The 23,143-nt window shown below is 38.8% G+C and overlaps 1 protein-coding gene across 12 annotated transcripts in view; it reads right to left on the bottom strand.

Moving 5' to 3' along the window:
* Nucleotides 1–1,898: 1,898 nt before the first annotated feature.
* The window catches only part of SPAG9 (sperm associated antigen 9), a 62,554-nt gene continuing 41,309 nt past the window's right edge, over nucleotides 1,899–23,143 (bottom strand). For 4 of the 12 annotated variants that reach the window (XM_054279001.1, XM_054279002.1, XM_054279005.1 and 1 more), the window contains 17 exons: nucleotides 22,948–23,004; nucleotides 21,926–22,099; nucleotides 21,128–21,257; nucleotides 20,796–20,888; nucleotides 20,343–20,510; nucleotides 19,476–19,647; nucleotides 18,165–18,392; nucleotides 17,301–17,496; nucleotides 16,755–16,877; nucleotides 16,130–16,210; nucleotides 15,584–15,651; nucleotides 14,242–14,390; nucleotides 13,017–13,188; nucleotides 11,956–12,069; nucleotides 9,206–9,382; nucleotides 8,699–8,836; nucleotides 1,899–5,595 (listed from right to left, as the gene is read on the bottom strand). In XM_054279001.1, coding sequence (XP_054134976.1) covers nucleotides 5,480–5,595; nucleotides 8,699–8,836; nucleotides 9,206–9,382; nucleotides 11,956–12,069; nucleotides 13,017–13,188; nucleotides 14,242–14,390; nucleotides 15,584–15,651; nucleotides 16,130–16,210; nucleotides 16,755–16,877; nucleotides 17,301–17,496; nucleotides 18,165–18,392; nucleotides 19,476–19,647; nucleotides 20,343–20,510; nucleotides 20,796–20,888; nucleotides 21,128–21,257; nucleotides 21,926–22,099; nucleotides 22,948–23,004 — 2,356 coding nt within the window. In that variant the 3' untranslated portion in view covers nucleotides 1,899–5,479. Of the gene's footprint in view, nucleotides 5,596–8,698; nucleotides 8,837–9,205; nucleotides 9,383–10,242; nucleotides 10,282–11,955; nucleotides 12,070–13,016; nucleotides 13,189–14,241; nucleotides 14,391–15,583; nucleotides 15,652–16,129; nucleotides 16,211–16,754; nucleotides 16,878–17,267; nucleotides 17,497–18,164; nucleotides 18,393–19,475; nucleotides 19,648–20,342; nucleotides 20,511–20,795; nucleotides 20,889–21,127; nucleotides 21,258–21,925; nucleotides 22,100–22,947; nucleotides 23,005–23,143 lie in introns of all 12 variants that reach the window. The other 8 variants (XM_054278994.1, XM_054278995.1, XM_054279003.1 and 5 more) reach the window with 4 other exon arrangements.

Below are 23,143 nucleotides of genomic sequence, written 5' to 3'. Positions count from 1 at the left end.
GGAGAAGGGAATGCTCAAGCAGAATGAGTTTTCTCTCGGGCTCCACATTTTGTTTGAATTGTAAGAGCACCATCTTGTGTCACAACCCAGACTGCTCCTGCTCCTGGCCAGAAAAGCTCAAGCTGAGCGTAATAAGCACCAATCCGCATCTCTTCCCTTCAGCTCCCTTCCTGCCATCATCCTGAAGTGTTTTAAAAAGCAGGAAACTATTTGCACTCAAAATACACTTCTTTTTTTAAAGAAGTGTAACCACACAGATTCACAGAGTCCTGCAGGTCCTGCCAGGAGCTAGTTCAGGTCCCTGGCCAGAGGCCCCTCACAGCTTGTTTTACAGCAGAATTAAGGGGCACTTGTGCATCAGAGATCACCACAATGGTCAGTACCAGCTCCAGACTGTATTGTACAGACAGGACACTGAAAATGGGAGGTGAAGGCAAAAAGAATCCCAATTTTTGGTTTACTATTTATTACATTGTAGAAAAATGGAAATAGTCTCCCTTAGTAAGTTTGAGGTTTAATTTCCAAGCAAAAATAGTGTTTTTCAATAAAAGCATTGGCAGTGAAAAAGTTTAATAGTGTGTGTATTCTGCCCTGAACACTTCTTGGTGTAGGAGACTGGTACAACTGAGAAAACTTTTTAGAAATCTACCTCAGAAACAGTGAATGCTTTTCCCATGATCCCATGCCCAGTGCAGACAGGTTTGTTATTTCCAATGGCTTCAAACGCCAGTCTCCAAACACTACTTGTAACTCCTTAGCTCAGTTCAGAACTCTATTCTCTTATCTCTCTCAACACCAGATCTGAAAAATTCAATTGCTTACGCACAGACCTGAGGGCCTCCAGGGCTGCTGGAAGAGCTGAAACATTTCCAGAGTGAAGATTTATATTGTTTCTTCCCTTTTAATACAGACACAATCTGTTTTAGCACAGTGCAGTGTGTGACCTGCCTGGGAATGGACATGGCCCCAGAATCATCACTGTAAGGAGAGGGAAACGCACCAGGACATATGTTCTGGAGAGGAAAAAATCTTCCAGGAAAATCCGATAACTAAGCAAAAATTATGGTGGGTTTGTTAAGCACCAGGTTTATAGAGCTTCAAGGCGGTACAACAGTGGTAACAGGACAATTGGTAGTTCTCATCCATGGATGATTCCAGTACTTGCACATGCATTTGTGCAAACAAATCTGAAGCATTTTTGTTCCGGAAGTTTTAAACAACTTCATGTGAGCCCTTCACCAGGGCCCAAGGGCAGCAGTAGCACCTGCAGTGACACTCATGGGGAGGGCAGGGGGGGTTTTGTGTCCCCAGCACAGTTTTCTGCACCCAGTGGGGCTCCCTCAGCTGCTGGGAATAGCCAGGGGTTCATAGGGACACTCCTGACACACTGATCAGGACACACAGCTGGGACAAATGTGCCTAGAAAGGGGCAGAGGAGCTGGGAAAAATGAAACCCTGGCTCTGGCCAAGTGTTCTGTTCTGCAGTCACCATGTCCTCATTATTCTCCCTTAAAAACACATCACTTCCTTTGCTGAGCAGGAAGTAACCAGCAAGCATTTGAGCTCTAATGAATCTCTGCTAAAACAATTTCAAAAATAAATCTCAGTGTCAGCATCTATTTCATCTGATATAATCCATTTCATCTGAGATGCATTAAGCAGATCTCCTCCAGATTTGTATCTTAACAGAGGCACAGACATCATAACTTTTCTTCACAGCTTTTGTCTGAGCCCACTATGAGAGAGCAGGATAACACTAGTCCCAGACTGACTCAAACACATCATTGATAATGACAATATTTGGCATTAGTGTAAAATTCCCAAAATTGTGTCTTCTGATAGCACCAAAACTCGGCAAAATTAACATGAGATTACAAAGAACACAATGACCCAATGCATGTTTCATATACATATTTATATATATTTCATGTACAAAGTTACATTCTGAACCTCATGGATTCAATAATAGAAATAAATACTGAAATAACTACACTGCTATATGAGCTCTTCTGCTCACAGAAAAGAAGCCTCAAGTTTAACAGACAGCAAGTTTAACGCTGTAGAATCCATCTCAGATTACAGAGGCAAGTAAAATTGAGCATAAAGTGTCCAACAGACAAAACTTTCAAAAATTACAGACCATAAATTGTTTAAAATATATGTTTAAAAGATTGAGAAATGTGCATCAACAAAATTAATAAAGGAAACTTAATCTTGTTAGAGGGCGGGAGAGACATTTAGTGTATAGAAAAATGCTTTGAGGTGCAATACAGGTTGTTACAATATGGCATAACCCTGTTTGAAAAGAACATTTAATTTCCCTAAAGAAGAACTGTATTTGAGTTTACCATGTCTTGTTTTACAGAGCGAGGCCTTCATAAGGCCCGCCTCAACAGGGCCATTTACAGAGTGCTAAGTCAGGTTTAATCCTTTGGTAACTTTTATAATACTCACATGGAAATAAATATTCAGTTGCACAGCATTTTTTAAAGACATACGTTCTTTAGAACAGTTAGTATATTAAAACAGATTAAACATTTGTTTATTACTAAGGCAGCCTATGATAAAGTGTCTACGCCCTGTCAACTCAATCCTATCAGGTACAGGAAGACCTTCCCAAGGAATGGACAATGCAGCCTCACCCTCACCATGCAAACACCCCTACCCAGGCAAGTCACGTGCTGCATATTTTGTGCTCAAAATGTTTCCAAACTATTAACAAGCTGTAGATATCAAGAGACTAGCTCCTATTTATATGATGCTTTAATCACGAGTGTAATGCATAAACACATTCTTGAGACAGATTTGAGGGTGTATTGTCATCACAGTGCCTGGGATTTGCGTGCTTTATTCACCTTTCAAAGTGACCTTAAGGGGAGTTTACACAGCCCAGCACACTGTGATGGCAACAGGACCCAATTAATCTACTGTACCTTAGGACAGGGGATAAAGTTTTTAAATGAGAAATAGAGAGAAGTGCACATGCCTTTATCTACACTCATAGTGCTACACAGTTCAACTACTGTCTGCTTTAAAACCCTTCCACTTTGGGACAGAAGCAATCCATCATTCTCTGAACTATTTGCAAGGGCTGGCCCACTGAAGTGACTAAAATGGCACAGTGGGCCAGCTCCATTTGGCAAAAGACCAGGTACACACTTGCCAGGTTGCACTGCTCCAGCTGGAGCAGTAATGCCACTCAGAGAAAACAGCTTGTCTTTAACAACAAATTAAATCCTACAAAGAACCAAGGAACAGAATTGTGCGCTTTTCTTCTGAGAACATGAGAATGTGACAATCAACCAGTGACTAAAAAACTTTGGAGGTTGTGTTTTCCGAAGAGAAAAAAAAAATTCAAGAAAATGGCAGGAAATGCAATGAAACGGCACCGCTCACAGTGAAGATTCTACACAAACATAAAAGTTTAGACAGCATTTTTCTTAAGACATCCCATCAGTTAATTCAGATGTGCTTCATGTTCAGCATACATGCCTATAAGTTTAAAATAGGTCTAAGAGTGTTGACTTGGGTTACTTTTGTATAATTGGTATTTGTATAATTTTTAATAAGCTTCCAGACTTTATATTTAAGCCAAAGTACTTTAAGAGTGACATTCAAGATGAATATGGAAAGCAAATTATGAACAACATGCTCTCATTGCTTTTGGCATTCTTGAAGAGAAAAATACTACCAAGATATTAAACATCTTTAATAACGATTTTTACTACATAGTTCATGTCCTAAATACATATTTACGAGAGGAACAGCTGTGTACAAAATATGTTGCTTAAAAAGTATTTATAGATATAAATCTAACCAATAGACCTGAATGGAGATTTTCTGGTTTATCAGCTATGATATGCATTTGAAAAAGCTGCCTAAATATATATTTACACAATAGACCTCAGCTAAATGCGTTCATTTTAAAAACTAAGAAAATATATAAACATATGTTTGTCTGATAGACCAGAACTGCTCCTATTGCATAAAAATGTTTAGGCAGTTTTAAAAAAGTGATTCTATATTTACTCCTCTGAAACTGTTCAGTTCTCTCACATAATCAAGTTACTTAATTTCTCTGCTAATCTGAACAGCTCCAGCCTTTTGGGGGTAAATGCTGGATGTACATTAAAACCCCTCAAAACTTTTACTTTCCAGAGACTAAATTAATGAGCAAATCTGGGTTTTTAAATCTTCTCAAGTACAGAAATCATGAAGTGTTTAACTTAGGTCTGATACTAATGCAGAAATTTCAATGTAAAAGGAAGACCATCTTAAACTCACATTTATGGTTAAAAAAAAAAGATGATGAGTAGACAGAATGTCAGCCTAAGATTAGTCTCTTGACTTTTGGTAATTTTATCTGTCCTTGCGTTACCGGATAATATTGTTGCTGAGTTATTTATTTTTTAACTAAACTGGGGTATGGAGCCACAAAAAAAAAAAAAAAAGACAATTTGTACCTAATTATCTGGAACTACACTTCCTTTCATGCCTTAGGCATCACCTTTACGATCTTACTTGTGTAGAATGTGTTTTTTTTCCTGTACACTTTCAGTCTTTTCTCATACTCTAATTGAGGTCTCCAACCTTCACACACATAGTGCCTTATGAGTTTGAACAGTTAGGCAGAGAAGATCATTCTAAGTGCTTAGGACATAAGGGGTTAAGAAAAGAACAAAACATATCCCCTGATTGAGAATTTTACAGTTATTTTCCAATTTATATCAACCTAAGAATACCCTTTAGAACCAGAGTTGTCCCATGTCAGGGAAATGGAAAAACATGCTCAAAATTGCTCATTACTGAGGGCAGCAGTTGTCAAACTTTAAGGTTCAATAGTGAAAATAAGATTTTATTTAAATATTTTCATTTTAATTCCTATACAGCCTCCTCTTTCCCCCCACAAATTCTGAAGAATGTAACAAATTAAACTGTGTACAGTGTATGAGAAAGATTATCCAGGTTTGAAAACAAAAGCTGAAATATACAATTTGCTTTAGCCCTCACTAAGTATTTGGATGAGTCTTAGTAATCCATCTTTTAATTTGTCCATTTTTTTCATATCCTGGGAATAACTTTGCTGTTTTACCCAATGCATTATACAGTGAAATGAAGCTCAGTTGGAACAAAGCTGAACTCAAGTGAGACTGCCAAAGAAGTGAACACATGAGATTGCTGTGGTACAGTCAAACTGTATCAGCTGCTCACTGTGGTGTGCACACCAGCTGGAGAAACATCTGATTTCCTCACACTGTTCCATTTAACACAGGTGCAGTAAAACAGCACAAGCTAATTCCTGTATAGCTGAATTATGACAGGTTTCAATATAAAGTTAAACAGCAAAGAAATGCTTCAACATCGTGTAGTGAAACAGGTTCACAAAATAAAAAAAAAACAAAACATGCAGAAGCATTTTTTTTTTTGCTTCCCCCCTCCCCCCCACCATTTTTAAGATCTCCAACTGCACCCTACAGGCTCACTCACTGCCACACATGACTTGCCACACTATCAAGTGACTCCTCTCAGCTTTGGCTACAGAAGGTTCAAGTGGTAGAGCTTCTCCCAGGAGTTCAGATTCTCCTCCTTCATCACCTGGAACAAAACAGCTTTGGTTGAGGCAGCCAATAACCAGAACAGCATCAACACCACATGCAGCAAGACAAAAACTAACACTAAAAAGACAGTGTTGCCATATGCTGATATAAAAACATATTAAAGTCTGTGAATGTAAACAGAGTGTGTTGCATAATTATCTCAGAGCCCAGCATTCTGCTGGCAATATTCTTTCCTTCTAGCCCAAAAAATAATGGCAGGTTCATAAGTATCCATATTCTACATGTTTCATTACTTATAACTCTTTAATGGAGAGAAACCTAACAAACCCAAACATATAAATGCTATGGGACAAGAGCTGTAATTGAGCACATGTGAGTCAACACAACATTCATGTCCGTGGTCAACCTCTCCCACTCTTTCCTCCTGTTCCAGTTATTCCAGCTTGTCACAACTCTGCCCACAGTGGCAAAGACAGCCTTGAGCATGTTCTCCATCATTGCTCTTCACGAAGAAGAGCAGTTTTGTAGCTGCACCAGAACTCTGGGTGACAGCAGCTGGCTGGGACCAAAAGTGACACTGAACTGCCCATGGACAGTCAGGACCATCAATCCAGAAGGTCTCTTTTAATCACAGGAAATAGGAACTGACCTACACCTTCAGGAAGGTGCCAAATCAGATTTTGGCTGGTGTTCTGGTTAGACTCCTTTGGAGGGTGCTGAGGGAGCTAAACACAGAGTAACCCCAAAGTTTGCTAGGCTCATGTGGCACTGGCTGGGCTAACACAGCACTGGCACTCAGCTCATGGCTTTGCCATCATGCAAGGGAGAGCAAAATGAGCATTTGGAATGTGGCTGTTCCAGCTGCCCTGAGTGACCGCGGCACTTGAGCCTTCACTGCACTGTGGCACAGAACTGTCTCCAGTCCTGACTCTCACAGGAAATCCAACACGGTCACCCCAGGAACCTGCTTGTCACTGATTAGTGGGATGACAGTAGTTGGAATGGCCTTCCTGGGTTTTCCTTTGTAATGGTTTATAGTGGGTTGTTTTGCTGTTTGGTTGGTTTTGAAAGACTACAGACAGATTTAGGCAAAAGGTCAAAAGCAGATCTAAGAGTTGTGATACCTTTTTATGCACTTTTTTTCAAGGTCTCCAGCTGCAGACTATAAGCACAGAATCACAACAGCTCTCACTTTATTTCCCCAAAGAGTTCAATTAAAAAGAAGATACATGTTTATACAAGAAATCTTTTATGGGCTAGATCATGCCAAACTGCCAACTAAGAAAAGCAGTGATCAAATAGCAGTGATGGGCATGCACAGATAAGTGATTTACTTTCCCACTCAAAAATGACTAAATTTTACACTGAGTATTCTTCACTTAATATGACTTGTTTTTAGTCAGTCTGCATATTTAAGTAACTAAGGACATGTCTTCCAGCAGTTTGAGACAAAAGATTAACCTGACAAAGAAAGACTGAAAGCATTAACAGGAAGGTGATACATGACTCCAAAGCAGAGTTTCAAATAAACCTTCTGACACAGTCATTCCTGTTACAGATGAGTAATTAGATGGTTGGCTCTCACAATTAAGGGGCAAATGTTAAGAGAAGTTTTGTAGATGTATAGTTATGTTGCTGTAATATGTCCTCCCCCTTGCATTGGGATGGCCTTGGTAGCTGGGGCATTTGGGGAGGGTCACCTTGTTATTACGGTAACACCTGATCTCCAATCAAGATGTAAGAAAGTGAAGTCCACCACTAGACAGCAAAGAAGGAGTCGACTGATGAGACTTTGCGAGGAGCTAGAGGTAGAAAAGACAGAGCATCCAGTTTGTAGACTGGTGAATATGGTGGTTGAGTCCTTTGCTCCCAGCACTGTATTTTTTCTTTTTTAGTCCTTTTGTTGTATTTTTGTTAAGTGTGAAAAGTGCATATTATATGGCTCTATGCAGATATTTACTATATGTATTTTGTTGTATTGATTAGTAGTGCTGTATTAACATTTTAACAGTACGATAAATGTAGTTTTGTAGTTAAAAGGTAACTTTTGTAGTTAAAATTGGAACTATGTAAGTGGGATAATTTTTTAAGAAACAAATAAGGTACTCGCAGCAGATAGCAGCCACAGGACACCTAAGTCTTCAGAGATAAAGAATTTATTGTTCTCTAATCAGAGGAAACTGACTTCTTCCTGTCACGATCAGGATCAAAGACGCCCGTTAGGATAAGGAGGAAGAAGCTGTCATGACCAGACCGAATCCTTTGTTTGAATGGAATTCATGCATCAGGTATGGGATGTATGAATATTCAAAGGGCTATTGCTTTTAAGGGTTAATCCTTTGCTAACGGGTGTCCTTTTTCGGGGTTGCGCTGCCCAGAAAAAGGTATCTGGAGTCCATAACTCTTTGTTTCTATTGTCTCAATAATGTCCTAATTCAAATTGTCCAAATTATTACTACTCCAATTGTATTACTATTTTTATAACCATTTTACCAGTATTAAACTTTTCAAATTTTGAAAACAAGTGATTGGCGTTTTTCACATTAAAGTTGAATAAACCTTTGAAATTTTAAAAGTGAGCATCATTTCTCACATCCCAAAGGTCATGGTTCGTTGGGAGGAGGAGAAGCTGAAGGTGTGTGTCAGAATAAAAATATTTCTACCCCTGCAGTGTATGGTAAAGATTCTGTATACTGACCACACAAATGCACTCACTGCAATCACAACAGCAGTTATTATGTGGTTAATTGCTGTTATTAGATTTCTAGAGTCCCATACTGTTGTTATTAGATTTCTAGAGTCCCATACCTTCTCTCGGTATTTTCTTATGGCTGCAGATCTTCACAGCACAGACTCCTTCTGCATGTGGCTCCTTCTTAGTCAGGGCTCCTCCAAGGCTCTTCTTGACTGGCCAACCCACCCCCTCTTATCCCAGTTATCTTCACTAGCCACAGCTGCAGCCCAATGAAGGACATCACAGATGCAGCCCATCAACAACAACTGAGACCTACCAGGGCAAGGCCTATATACAGATATTCAAGTACAATACTGATATTTTACTAGCACTCAAAGGCCACCTCCACTACAGTTAATACCTTTTCAGTATGAAGTACGACTCATTTAAAGCTCAGATTTCTTACCCATTCTGAAGTCAATGTATCCTTCTCCACCGCTTATCACCAACATTGATTTTAAGGGACTCTGGTTCAAGGACTCCTGGGCTTGTTTATCAGCTGTTAGATCTGTTCCACTACTACTCTGAGGGCAAACAACCTGACCTGGGTGGAAAACAGAACACTTTTTTATGCCTTATCTCGGAGTAAAAACTTCTGTGCTTGGTCATTAGATGACAATGTCTAAAGGAGTTAAATACCTTCTTAACATGCAAGTGCTCACTTAGCACAGCACCATTTTCACAGAAGGAAGCAAAGTCCCTGCTTGTGATCAAGCCCTTTTCCTCCCATTAAACAGGGCTGTATTTAGCAATCAGACAAGCCTTGTAATTAAAATACATTGTTTCTGAGAGTACTCTTGCTATCTTTGACTAAGCACTGTGTTCAACTAAGTGAATGAAGGAAAAAACAACAAACAAACAAAAAATCCAAACCAAAAAACCACCTCTCTTAAAGGTGGTAACAAAACCTCACCTGGTACTGCAACAAAGAATTTCACAGCATCCCGGTGGCCGTGGAAGCAGAGCTGTGCGTGCGCCATGGAACAGTAGGGGATGAATGTCCCTGGAGTCACTTTGTCACTGTGCTCATCTCCATACACACGGATCACACTCCCCGGACGGTTTCCAGAGCCTGCTGCTGATTTATTGGCTGTAAAAGAAGAGGTTGTTTTCTACTTCAAAACACAAATTGCTGGAGTGGTTATTTGGTAAGAAACCTTATGGTACAATCTAAAAGCTAAAGCCAACTTAGATAAAAATGAAACAGGAGGGCAGCAATGCCAATTCAAGACAGAGCTGGAAAGAAAAAGATTGCATGCTTCGTTATTTAAGTACATCAGAAAATGGAGCAGGATTCTTATTAGTCTAGCATAAACACCAGATTTCAATATCCTACTTTTGGGGAAAAATAATTTGTGACAGGACTGTGTCTTTCAAAGAAAATAAGTACCTCTAATGTGTTTCAATATGAGCAAATTCCATGTACTTAAACATGTAATTAAAGACAGTTTCATTCCAACTAATCATAATGTATGCCCTTGCCAGCAAAAATTCTCTAGAAACAGCCACCTGTGGCCATGAAAGAGCTACCCTATTATCATTCTATATCTACATTTTACTGTGAAGTTTTAAAATACATTAAACCAGAGAAGTACTCATGCTAGACATACAAGCCATCTCCATTCCAAAGACTATCAAAGTAGTGAATGAAACAGTGATTTGTAACAAGACAGCAAATGATGTGGATTAATGACAAAGTTATAAGATGTGATATCACATTGGCTGGAAGAGAAAGTCTATATGAGAGTTCAGCTGCAACACAGGATGATATGCTAAACTGCTGAGCAGATTGGTGGCCATTTAGCAAACATAAAACTGCTGCAATGCAGAAACTGCAAGTGGAAAAACATTTAGGAACATACAAAGGGTAAATCTATAAGGAGTGGGAAACAGCCTCGAAGTGGCTATTATAAGCCTGAAAGTAGGTTTTGGTTCAGAATCTGCACTTACCCCGCAGCCCCAGTAAACGTCCCTGGTGGAGGATTACAGCTAGTGAGAAAGGAGGAAAGGGGAATGGATAGGTATGACAGTAGAGGAGAAGGATTAATGAGAACCCACTGCTCATATTTTGGTTTTTGATAAGGCAGAGCTTAAAATTTTAGCTCCTAAAAAAAACCAACAGATATTTAATTACCGAAGATTCGATCAAATGTCACAAAGAACAGCATCTTACTATAGAATTTCCAGTACAAAATAGACCACAAAAGGACTGTCACGTATTTTTAAGTTTATTATTGATTAGCAACATTTCCCCTTTCTCTCTTTCCTTGACAGGAGGCTCCAGAATAATATAGAATGACTCATGTTTTCAAGTACCCTTTTGGAACATCATCTGCTGCCCTGCTACTAAGACCCAGGGGATTGAGAGATGCCACTGCTTATGCAAGGATGTAGCTGCTTTATTACTATTTCTGACCAAGGTTCTCAGCCCCACTATCAGGCTACCCCCAAAAGGCTGTTCTGACCCACAACCAACCAACAGAAATGAAATGCAACTGAACAGCTTTAATAGGGACTTCTTCCCTTCACTCCTGGCTTAAAACAAACTCCTCTGGAAACATTAACTTAAGCTTGACGCAAATTAAGACCTGTCATTTTTGAAAGCATGATTTAAAGTGTCTCAAAATCCATGACAGGAAGTCCGTCCTTCCTTAGTACATTCATGCAAAAAAAAAGACAGTTTCTGAATGGATGGACAATGCAATGGAACAACATGAGAAACAATGCATGTGTTTGCTGTTCAACAAAGCAGACATAACATGAAGAGTTTTCACTATCAAATCACCCTAAAACTCCACCTGTCAGACCACACTATTTTCTAATTAACAACAGTACAATTAGGACTATCACAGGTCTGTATTTTATTTTCTGAAACTTTCTGTCCACCTGTTATAACATTAGTCTCAGGCACAAGTGTTGAGGCTTTAATTTTGTTGTTGTTATTTAAATGCAATCAATTTACCAAGCTTTACCTATTTAAGATTTGGTTTGCCCTTGAGCTGTTCTTTTCTCCTGAGATTCAACTGCCCTCACTTAGTTTCAGCCTATGACAAGAGTCTGGGGTCTGTTACGAAGCAAAACCCACAATTTACATGATTGGAATGTGACCTGGATGTTAGTGCCCTGTCTGAATGTATTTACAGCTCCTATAACTCTGAACGTGTCCTTTAAAGCAATCTGTGCTACTTCTGTTCCAGTCCTTTATATGCAATTTGTGATTAATTCACAAAAATTAAAGCAAATCAAACTGTATTAGCAACAACAACATCAACATGCTCAAATCAAAGAAAAATGTATTTTGTGATCACACGGCAATCAAAAATAGCATTAATAAGAAAACTAATGATGGCTCGTATAAGCAATAAACATCTATCCATGCTCTTAATGCTCAGAACACCTCCAAGGCTTCAAAGTGTCCCTTTGATTCAAGCCAACTCTGCTCAAATGGCAGTACAGGAGATTCTGGAGATTTGTTATTTTTTCAGGGTAACTGTAACCACACACACAGATACAGGTGCTGAACATCACACAGGCCAGATCTGTTACAAACCTGGCAGCGAAGTTTTCTATCCATTAGCAAGCACCTGAATGCTGTTTAATACTCTCTCTTTTTTTTATGCCTACAGCATATTGCACAGTGCTATTCATTGATATTTTACTTACTTTCTGTTAATGGAATGGAGATGATGACACCATTTCCTGTTCCTACCCATAAACGATTACAAGACACCATAAGTGCTGTGATTCTCACAAATGAGAATCCCAGTTTACCAGTACCTAAAAACAAAAGACGCTTTTCATCAAAAATTATGAGCAAGAATAATTTTAGTTCTACAACAGAGAATCTAAAATCCAGCTCCCAAATCACACACACAAGTAATTCCCTCCCACTTAAGACAGAAACAAAGCAGAGGAGCACATTTAAGTTGTAAAGATAACCTAGAAGGCTACAACACTGTAATTAAATTGAGAACCTATGTTTAGAAGTCTAACATTAGCTATGAGAAAGCAAAAAAGGTCCTTAATGCTGCACAATAAAATTTTTTAGGGCTTACCAGCTTTTAAAACAAACAAAAAAGTGAGCTTACAGACATAAGACAGTGGTTTGTAATCCATTTAAATTAATTTCTCATTAGTTAGTGGGGGAGCAGAAGGCTGACACGAGCCATGTGCAATGCACAGCAGTGACTTGTGAAGGATTTCCCAGAGCCTAGTTACCTGTATTTGTTGTGTAAGGTATGTGGTCAAACTGCTCTTATACAGATATTAATGAAAATAATCAGAGAGCCTACTAGGTTCAACAGCAATAAAAATTTCTTATCTTGAGGGGGTTTTTTTTGAAAAATTAGGCAATTTTTCCAGGCAGGTAATGGATTCTTCACATTTTTAGCTATAAAAAATCGTATCAGTATAGAAAAAGAGAAAGATTGTGGTGTCTCTACTGGTGCCTGCCCAACTCAACCACCACTTTCCTCATTAGTTATGAGTTTTTAAGGACACTTTACACACTAGGTAAGGTCAACAGACTGTAACAGAAGATCCATCACCCCCATCATGCTTCACAGACTGACTTAGGCTTCTACTTCCAGATTCAAGCTTGCACAAACTGATTTTAACTGGTCTTTCCACCTTTACCCCAAATCTGCAGTAAGAACTGCCTGATCTCTAGCAGGAAAAGGAAGCTGCAGACAGCAAGAACACACCAGTTTTTCCTGGGAACTTACCAAGCATTTTGCTTACATAGGGCTCAATGTCCACATCCTGCAGGTGCTGATAGGTGTGGGCATGGTAGAGGCGCAGGGTGGAGTCCAGGCGGATGGACACCCATACCCCATCCCCCACCCATGCCAGCTGCCTCACTTGGCTCTCCCTCCTTGGGTGGGCATCAAAGGACTTCTGTGAAACAGTGGGGTTCAAATGAGAAGGTAAAACAAAGGGAAGAGTAAGAAAGGTTTCTCTGTTACTCTCAAACAGTCTGAATTGGCAATTTTCAATCAAGCACAACCCTCTGATTTGCAAGATCACAGACAGTGTTTAGCTCAGTTACAAATAGTATGTGATGCTATAAAATTGCTAATTCCCTTCCCTGAGTGTGATCTCAAAGCTGTAATTTCCTACTTGGTCTTCATCTACACATCTCATCCCAGCCTGCTCCAGCTTGTCTCCCTTGAATCTGGAGCCTTTTTGGTCTGACATCCTGCTGCCACAGCACATGGTACATGTGCCTAAAAAATGCCTTTCTTCCTTGTTCATCATGACTGACTTATAAATAACCCCACCATGTGCAAAATACACACTATCCACCAGCAAAACAATCAATTTCACTTTTATATTAACTTCATTTCAGTTTTCCCATATATATTTATAGTCTTCTTCACAAAAACAGGTCATTATTGAGTGACTGATATTTTCAGAAGAGCTGAGCAGCCACCCTCAAAGGCCTGGCCCATGTCTCAGGCCAATTAGCAGGAGCTGAAGCACTTATATTGCTCAAAGCTTGCAGAAACCTCAGCCACTTTCTGCTCTTGAGATGACAGACTAAACACTGCAGACAAAACACCAGCTCACACACCTTGCATAAACTTTTCTCTAACTGGAAAGAGAGTACATTCCAAATTAACGCTTGCAAATCTCTACACGTGGGTGGAGAACAAAATAAGGCACACCCAGAATATGCTGGGAGCTGGCTGTACAAACTCTGCACAAGCACACTTTCCAGTTTCTGGCCAGCCAGAAGTGGAGAACGAAATCTCCCAAAAACTGGTTTCAATAAGGGAAAACTTTCTCATCATAGCTTTAAGTCTTCCGAAACAACTATTTCATAAAACAAATTTGCTAGGTAGCCTGTTTCTGTACTGATGAAAACAGATGCTTCCGGAGTTACTCGGGAGTCCAAGCTGCAGCATTAAAACACAACATTTAATTATTTTAATCAGCATTGGAACTTACCTCTATTTTCATGGCCTTTGGATGAACAACATAGATTTTGTTCCTATAGCCGCACCAGACCTTGTCATGTACCACTGTCATGCACCGGATGGAGTGGTGTGGCCGGCCCAGGTCCAAGAGGTGATAGTTTGACAAATCCCATTGACCATCTGCAAAAACAGGAAGAAAAAAAGTAACACAGGAACCTGTGTTTGGTTTAAGGAAAATTTAGAAGTAAAAGCAACTATCTTAAAAGTCTAATTTTTTAAAGTATTATAATAATCTGGATAAATCTGTACAAGTTTATGGCTAGGCTCCTCTTAAACAAACAGCAACTAACATCCCAAATGTTAAGTTTTTTAAAAAATAAAGTTGTACAATGATTCAGGTTAAAAATTCAGCAAACCATTTTTAAATCAGCAGGTTGCCCTGTGATACAGGCTGTGCTTGACTATGACCAGTACCTGTGACAACAAACAGCTTCCCATACAGCACTAGGCACCTGCTGCTTGGCAGAACATAGAAGTGTTGGCCAGTGCAGATTTATTTAAAATATGCTGCAAGGTCTTAAAAAAGGCACCTGAAATCTACTAAAAACGTACTAAATTTCATCATTCAACACCAATTAAAATTCTTCTGTAGACTGAACTAAGGCCACAGATCATCAATGACATTCACTAGAGAGGCTTAGGTATTGTGAACCACTGCAGTGAGCTTTAAAAAAATAAACAAAACAAAACCACCAAAAACAACTTCATCGCAGCTGCATCTTTTCCAGTATTTGCATTAGTGTTGTGCAACCTTTTAAATTCTTTTAAATGCTGAGCACAAGGATTTAAGCATCACAAGGGAAAGATGAAATTAATAGGGTGGAAAAACAAGCTAATACATAAGTTTCAGTTGCTCCATAATAAGACCTTCCCCTCCAGGTCCTATTTCTGGAGGCTGAGGAATGGAGGTCGTTCAGGAGCAGTTTGAGCAAAAATTCTGAAGGGATGCTTACAAAATTCTCATTGAAGGACATGCCCAGAGACAATTTTTATCACTAATAAAACATGACTATTGAGCATAATGAAAACTGCAAGACAGATGATAATCAATGCAGACTTTCATATGGCATTTCCCTATTTAGCAAATCTATCCCATTCTCCATTTCAGAGTAAGAAAATACTCCATAAATGCACCACAACAGTGCAACACAAGAACTTGAATCTGCAACTGAAATAACAAGAAATATTTCTCATAACAATCCATAAAAAGGTCAATGGGGAACACATTATCAAAACATTACTTGTAAATGGCACATTTCTTTCCTAACTACTGTTGAGAATTCCCTGGTTCCCGGATGCAACAGAATCCTTACCAACTCCCCGGTGAAAGATCGCAAGCGTCCCATCTGCCAGCGCAACCAAGACTATTCCTTTGACATGTCTGAGGAAAAAGGAGGCACAACAACACAGTCTGTTAGACTGCTCTGCTCAGAAGGCAAGTTTAAAACTAGGTATAAACATTTCATATTTCAGCATATTTTTCACAGTCATTTTTTATTAGCCCCAGTGTTTTGATTTCTACAATATAGCTCAAGAGAAGGGATGTACCAAGGGATCAAAATCCAGTTCAGAGAGATTGAAATATATCTGGTTACAATGCCTGAAGAAAACAGCAAAAATAGCAACCTACAACTGTTTTGCATAACTACAGCTCATCCTTTGGGCTGTGTATTTCCAACAGGTACAAGATTCCTTTTATTTTCCTTACTCCCTAGAAGGTTTCCACTGTCCCTCAAAAAGCATGCAGGCAATTATAGCAACTGACATTCCCAATATCTGAGGAGGAAATAAAAAACTACTTTGGAAAGTATTTTAACAGAAATTCATTATGATTTACATGACATTCTTTCAGGACTTACACAATACTGAGAATAGAATCTTTAAGTTTAATGGCATGAACACATTTCCTCCACTGGGCCACTGACGAATGAACATACAGGCTGCAAAGACAAATCAGGAGGGATTAAAAGCACTACCGGACAAAAACAACCACAAGCAAAACCCTTATAAACTGAAATCCACAATCAAAGAGAAAACAAGTTTTCATCTTCCACTGGAAATTATGTGTACACTGAAAGGAAGAACTACATAAGCAGCAGAATGGTTTTTTCACAGGTCTAAAGCATTACAAACTCCCTTGCAGATCCATCTGCAGTAAAAATTACAATACATTTTTCTAGCATACTAAAATATTGAAAACTATTTAATTAACAGACCATAACAATTTCTTTGAATACAAAAAAACCCCAGAACTTCTCTGCAGATAAAGTGTTATCTAATAAAAAAGGATTTGCTAATCACCTACAATACTTCCTTTGAATTCTGTAATGCCTAAAAACTGCAGCAAAGCATTCAAGGTTTTGCCTCTCTTTAGATCATCCTGCGCTTAATCTTGACTTGAGACGGTTATCAGGCCTGTAGGCACAAGAAGCAAGTTTAAAGTAATGATTATAAATAAATATAACAAGATGAGCACTTCCTTACCATCCATTCTGTGCTCCAAGCCACATGGTTGGTAAAAGGCTACTCATTTTCTGTGCTTCTTCTCTCACTAGATCTTGCTCGCTTGGCAGAACTGCAACATCCTTATATAACTGTGACTCAGTACTAGAAAAAAACATCAGTTAAAATACATTTAATGAACTGCACAGATTACTCAGGCTATAAGCCAGGTGTTTACTTCACAATTCAGAGTTGCTACACTACCTTTTGAAGTACATGAGATGTTTAAAAATACAGTAACCACACATGAAAGTACAATACAGATGAAAACCTCAATAACCATGAATTTCTTCAAGTGGACATTTACTTTTACAGGGAAAACTAGGTTCCATTCAAACTTGTCAGTATTATTACCTCTGGGGAATTGCAGAAGAGTCACAAAGCACAGTCTTGTACCAAGACTACTTATATGAACTTCAACACACTTAAAAAGGAAAAAGTAGCAATTTTGTCTCCATGCTATGTGCCTACAAACATTATACTTTTTAAAAATACATTTTAAGAGGTATGAGGCCCGAGACTAGGTACTTAGGCTGATACACTGGAGATGCCTCTGTTGTATGCTGCACTCCCAAGGGATCTGTAAAGACATGCTCTGTGTAGACTCCAGTTTGTGCAATATCAGCTGTGTCTTCTCCTGTCCCTGCATTGGCTTCTGTTGCTTCTGTTGCCTCCTCTGCTGTTGGAATGTTCTCATCTACTGAATTATTTTCAGCTGCAATATCTATGAAATAAGCAAATTTGAAAAACTTTTAAACAACTGCAATAGAATTTGTTATTGTTTAAAACAGCCAGAACTTGATACTTAAAACTGAAGTGAATAGCTGTTATAGCCAGACAGTTACAATTTCCACATCAGAAATGCCCAAATTTTAGTAGGTGGCACTGTATAAACAAATGTCAAATGCACTTTTAAGTATCAGCCTGATGGCTCAGACTGGCCATTAAATTATTAACTAGGACAGCAGTAAACAAGGCCAACCACCACATATCCATTGACAATCATATCACCATACAGCTCTGCAGGCCATATGACAAAAAAATTATGAATGTCTACAAAATAATCACTTACACTTAAATCTCTATTAAGACTTGACAAAATCTAAGGTATATATTTTAGTCACTCTCTGGTATGATCTGCATTTCAAATACCACATTAAAATCTCTCTAGAGCAGGCACAAGAATTCTCTCAAAAGTACCCACAAGAAGCAGCTGCCAATTCCCATTTCATGTCACCTCCACCACTTTCTCAGCTACAATTTACAGATTTACAGTGAGTTTATGTTATCACAGCTTACACACTGTTAACCTCAGTAGTTGCACCACTTATTTCCAGCTTCATCTCAAGGTGTTTGGCCAGCCCTGATATACCTGTAGTGTTTATCACATACCTGAATGTTTCTCTGCCACAGGTGAGGCCCCGTTGGTGTCATGGGCACCAGGAGTCCCCGTGAGACCCTCAGCAGTGCAGCCCACCACAGTGATTCCCCCCAGCAGGCTGTCAGTCTCAGCAGAGCTGTTGCTGGTCATACTGCCACACAGGGAGGATTTGTCCACTTGGCTGGAATCTGCTTCCTGCAACCCTTCTTCTCCTGCAGGGTAGTCTGTTTCTCTTGCCCCTGAGAGAGATTAAACTCAGAATAACATAATATCCTGAGCTGGAAGGGACCTACAAAGATCCAGTCCAACTCCTGGCGCTGCACAGACACCCAGCAATCCCACCCTTTGTCTCAGAGCATTATCCAAATGCTCCTGGAGCTCTGGCAGCCTTGGTGCCATGACCACTGCTCTGGGGAGCCCTTTCAGTGCCCCACCACCCCCTGGGAAAGAATCTTTTCCTGATATACAGCCTAAACCTCCCCTGGCACAACTTCAAGCCATTCCCTTGGACCCTGTCACTCGGTGTTTTTCATAGGGATAAAGCCAAATAACCTCTCTATCTAATAGCTAAGCTTCAAACTCAATGAGCTCTCCAGAGATTAAACATGCAGACAGCCCCTATCTACAAGGTTAGTTTCACATAATCAGCAAATGTGGAAGATGCTGTCACAAAGCTCACAAAACAAAAGCAAGATCGACATATGCTGCAATACAATGTCATTCTCTCTATTTCAATCTGCAGCTTTCCAAATAGTTTATTTCAATTTTAATTATATCGTCCTCTAAAATCAGATTTCATAACAGTGCAGGTACACAAGGGCACCTATCTATGTCGTCATGAAGAATTTAGGTGCAATAGAGCCTTGGTTCTGGAAGAAAAACTGTTTTTCTCATGTCCAATTCTCTTATACTTTCAAGACTTGAATTATAAATGCAAAAAGGATTCCCTCTGAAGGGAGCTTGCTTATCTTCAAGAGGCTGAAGAAGTCAAAAAAACAACAAACATATTCTTCTTTTTGTGATGTTTGCAATTCCATGAAATATCTACACTGTTGCAGTTTGTAGTACATCAAACAAAACAGTTCCCCTTGGCTGCTGACATCTCTCTGATTTTCAGTTCATGCAAGTCAACAGCCAACTAAAGAGTAAAACAGTAGGGTAGAGATGCAATAGTTTAATGTACAACTAACCACTTTCTTATTGCTTTGTTACAGTAACCTTTCATCATACTAAGTAACAAATCTGTGGGTTTTCATTGCATACGAAAAACTGAATAAGAATCAGTTAAAAAAGGCAGGAGCTGAACCAGCCCAAGCATTTACCTGGCACACTGGCAATACAAAGCACATGAGAATTGCAAACAATGAAACTGTCCAGAATATTCCCAGGTTGGTTTGCATCAATAATGATAACTTTTGTAGCAGAATGTGTGCTAGTACAGATCCAAACTAGACTGGATAATTCTTCCTGGTGCTTCAGCTCCTTCTGCTGATCCTGAAGGAGAACAAAGGCAGAAATTAACAACAGAAAGGGGGACAAGAATAGAATTACTACATTTGATCTTTTATGGTCTTATATTTTCACCTAGAGAAATATACATAAATATGTGGGAAGTTAAGTATCTTTAATGCCATTGCAAAACTACACATAATTACTAGTTGTTTATGTAAATGAAGTATAAAGTTCCCTCATATTTCATACTTCTATTAAAAATACATAAAATATTATAATTACACTGCATAATTATACAGCTAGACCAGTATAAAATAAAAACATTATTGACATGCTAACTGCCATACTCAGTATCACCACAGGTTAATGTGATATCCCAAAGCACTTGAAAATTTAGACTGTTTTTATGCCCTTAATATGAATTCCATTTATGGCAATTAGAACATAAACAGGTCTGTCACAAATGGTTTTTAAAGGAGGCAGCACTGGTATAAGGGTATAAGCAGTACATAATTTTGATGTAAAATTTATTTGCTCCTGAGATTTGCCGGCAAGGGAAGATTCAAAAGTATTTAATAGTTGGATTCAATAACCCAAACATTCTGGGCTAATGAGTAACCAAGAAAACTCTATTTGTTACCAATGAACCTGATTAGAAAATACTTTAGTACTCTACAGTTACACAGTAAAGGTGTATAACTATATAATTTATTAAATGTGCCTTGCAGTGACCTTACCTTGAGCTCTTGATCTAGTTTATCTAAGCTACTCTGGGATCCTGTTTGCTGCTTGTTGCCATCTGCATCCACACCAGTCACATCATTGTAGAACACACTGGCACCAACCACAGATCCTCCATCTCGTGTCTTCCCTCCTGACAGGTTCACCCCTACAGCACACCACAGCTTGGGAGAAAAAGAAATGTTTCACTTGAATCTCAAACTAAAAAAAGAGAGAGAGACAAGCATTGTTAAATATGCTAAGTGATATCAACATTATTATATATCCGGAGTCCATTTTAAGTTATTAATTACAATTAAAGTCATATACATTTTACTGAGACATAAATTCTTCTTCACTATATTAAAAAAAAAATCCAACTTATTTGAAAAAGAATGCAATTGAGTCCAAAAAAAAATATTCGAGCTATAGTTTGCCCGAGTCTCTTATCATCACTGGAAACATCCTACCTTCATAGAGGTATCCTTCTCATCCAAAGGTCTCAGGTAAACAGGTACAGGCAAGTTCTTCATCTTATTTTCACCCTGTCCACCATTTGCCACCTAGACAAAAAAACAAACAAAAAATTTTACCTTTAAAATAGGTTTACAATCTTTGGAATCAGTTGCTCAGAATTTATTAAACACAATGAAGAGTTTTGCATTGTTGTCTCCTTTACAAAGATTCTTTGCTGCTAAGTTCAACAAAAAAAAGCTAGAATCAAACACAAGCTGTGAAATTACACCCTCTACAAATGTGACAAAACATGAAGCTGTTACCATTACGCTTGAAAACATCATACCTGTTTGTATTTCTGAGGTAGACTCCAGCCAAAAGCCTGCACTCTGCCATCCTCCTTCTGGACATGAGCTTTCACCTGGCGGTACTGCTCCCTCTTCTGCTCCCGGCGTGAGGCTAAACTGGCTTCAGTTCTGGGCAAGAATCAGGATTGAGGAACTTCTTATTTATGATCTTTAGAATCTCTTGTGCAATGGGAATTGCTGTTAAACTCAATAACCAAGATCACTGTGGAAGCACTGGGTTACCAAGGCTGTACCTAGGTTTTTTTCACCTTTCAAGACACCTGGTTTCCTGTGGGCTATTTTTAAGGGATTGGGGAAAACCAGGCAAAACCAGAAAGTCTATTGCCAGCATCCTCAAAAGAAATTAACTTGGGTTGTGTAGCTTTACTAGGAGCTTTAAAAGTTGTAACTCACAAGGACATATTGCCAAAACAAAGCACAGGAGAAAAAAAATAATTACAGATTCTTGTTAGTCTGACTCTTAAGTGAACCTTAAGTACCTGTACAGTTATTGCTCAGCTACAACATTTTCATATAAAAGCATACCAAGGGTTGCCTCCTGTGCCTAAATGCATTTTCTTGAAAGACAGTGGTATTTACCAAGTAGAATATTTCACCCAGGTGCTCCAAGTATTCACCCACTGCTGCACATTTCACTCTGCACTATCTTGATGCCTTATGAATCAACACTCACTTCAGGAGATTATACTTCACTTAGCAGCATGCTAGCAATCTCAGAGAACTAAAAGAGTAAACACTTGATTGAGCATATCTACTATAAAACCAAAATGTCTTACTCTTCACTGAGGAATTCGAAGGCTTTAGATTTGTCACTGGGTAATTGAGATAAGGTGCTGCTTCTTTTCTTGACTGATGGAGTAATGTGTGAGGTTGGAGCATTATATTTAACATTGACAGGAGGTTCTGGTTTCTTTGCTGTATTGCTGGATGAACTGAAGAGCCTGCTAAAACTAGAAGAAGAGAAAAAGACAAGAGTCAAGATTTGTCAGATACATCCAAACTTCACCACACAGGCAAAACACAGCATATGCCAGCCTGTTCAAGACAGTTATAAGGTAAGAAACTGGAGCCCAACACACTCAGCAACACTCTCAACGCACAAAACTCATGTCCATAAGAAAAATTTTTAAAGGATTATCATCCCATTTATCAAATCCAATGGGAACTTCATCTTTAATTAACGTTTACACGGAACCAACAAAATTAGGATGTTAACATCAGACCTGGAAGACAGTTCTATGAAGGACATTAGTTCATGCAGAGAGCATTTTAAAAAACCCACTATTTTCTATGCAACAAGATAGAACAGTTTTCTGCAAGTCACAACATCAAAAGGATTATTTGACAAACATCTTGTTGAGAAAAATACTGGTTTAGATTTAAGAGCTTGAAGTCAGAAAGGAGAATGTAACACTCGGTAAGCTGTACCTCACAAGAGGGAAAAGAAGCTGAAATAAATGCAACCCACACATGCTATTCAGGTTTCTACTTTTCATCAAAAAAAATGAATGTGGAAAAAATGCTCAGAACAAGAATCCTGGCGCATATTCAGCTAGGAAAAAAATTCCAGCACTTTGGTATTTAACTTCACAAAGTGCACAGCCACTCACTACACACTGCAGCTTACAATACATTTTGTCTTCCAGAGCAGTCTTACCGAGTTGGCATGCTGGGCAACAAGAGGAGAAGTGTTAAGATATCTTCATCTGCCAAAAAATAATTAGCTAACATACGCAAATGTGCCAGCTAATTGGTTAGGGTCTTTATTTCTGCCAGTAAGTTGTGCTTCTATACTTACAATTGCCAAATGCTTGATCTTTTCTTCTCTTGCATGGCTGGATTTTCTCTGGATGCTCTACAAGAAATTAATTCCAAGTTAGCAACAATTTAAAAAGGAAAAGGAATTGAACAGTGTGAAACTCTTATTTTTTTAAAAAAGGATAACATCTTGAAAATAACAAAGTCTTTTTTTTTTCACACTACTACTTCTTTAC

This window comes from Melozone crissalis, unplaced genomic scaffold (genome assembly GCF_028551555.1).
Source record: "Melozone crissalis strain CALT ecotype California unplaced genomic scaffold, PUWL_Pcris_2 ptg000026l_1, whole genome shotgun sequence".
Classification (NCBI taxonomy): Eukaryota; Metazoa; Chordata; class Aves; order Passeriformes; family Passerellidae; genus Melozone; species Melozone crissalis.
This window is presented reverse-complemented; position numbering and strand designations above follow the sequence as displayed.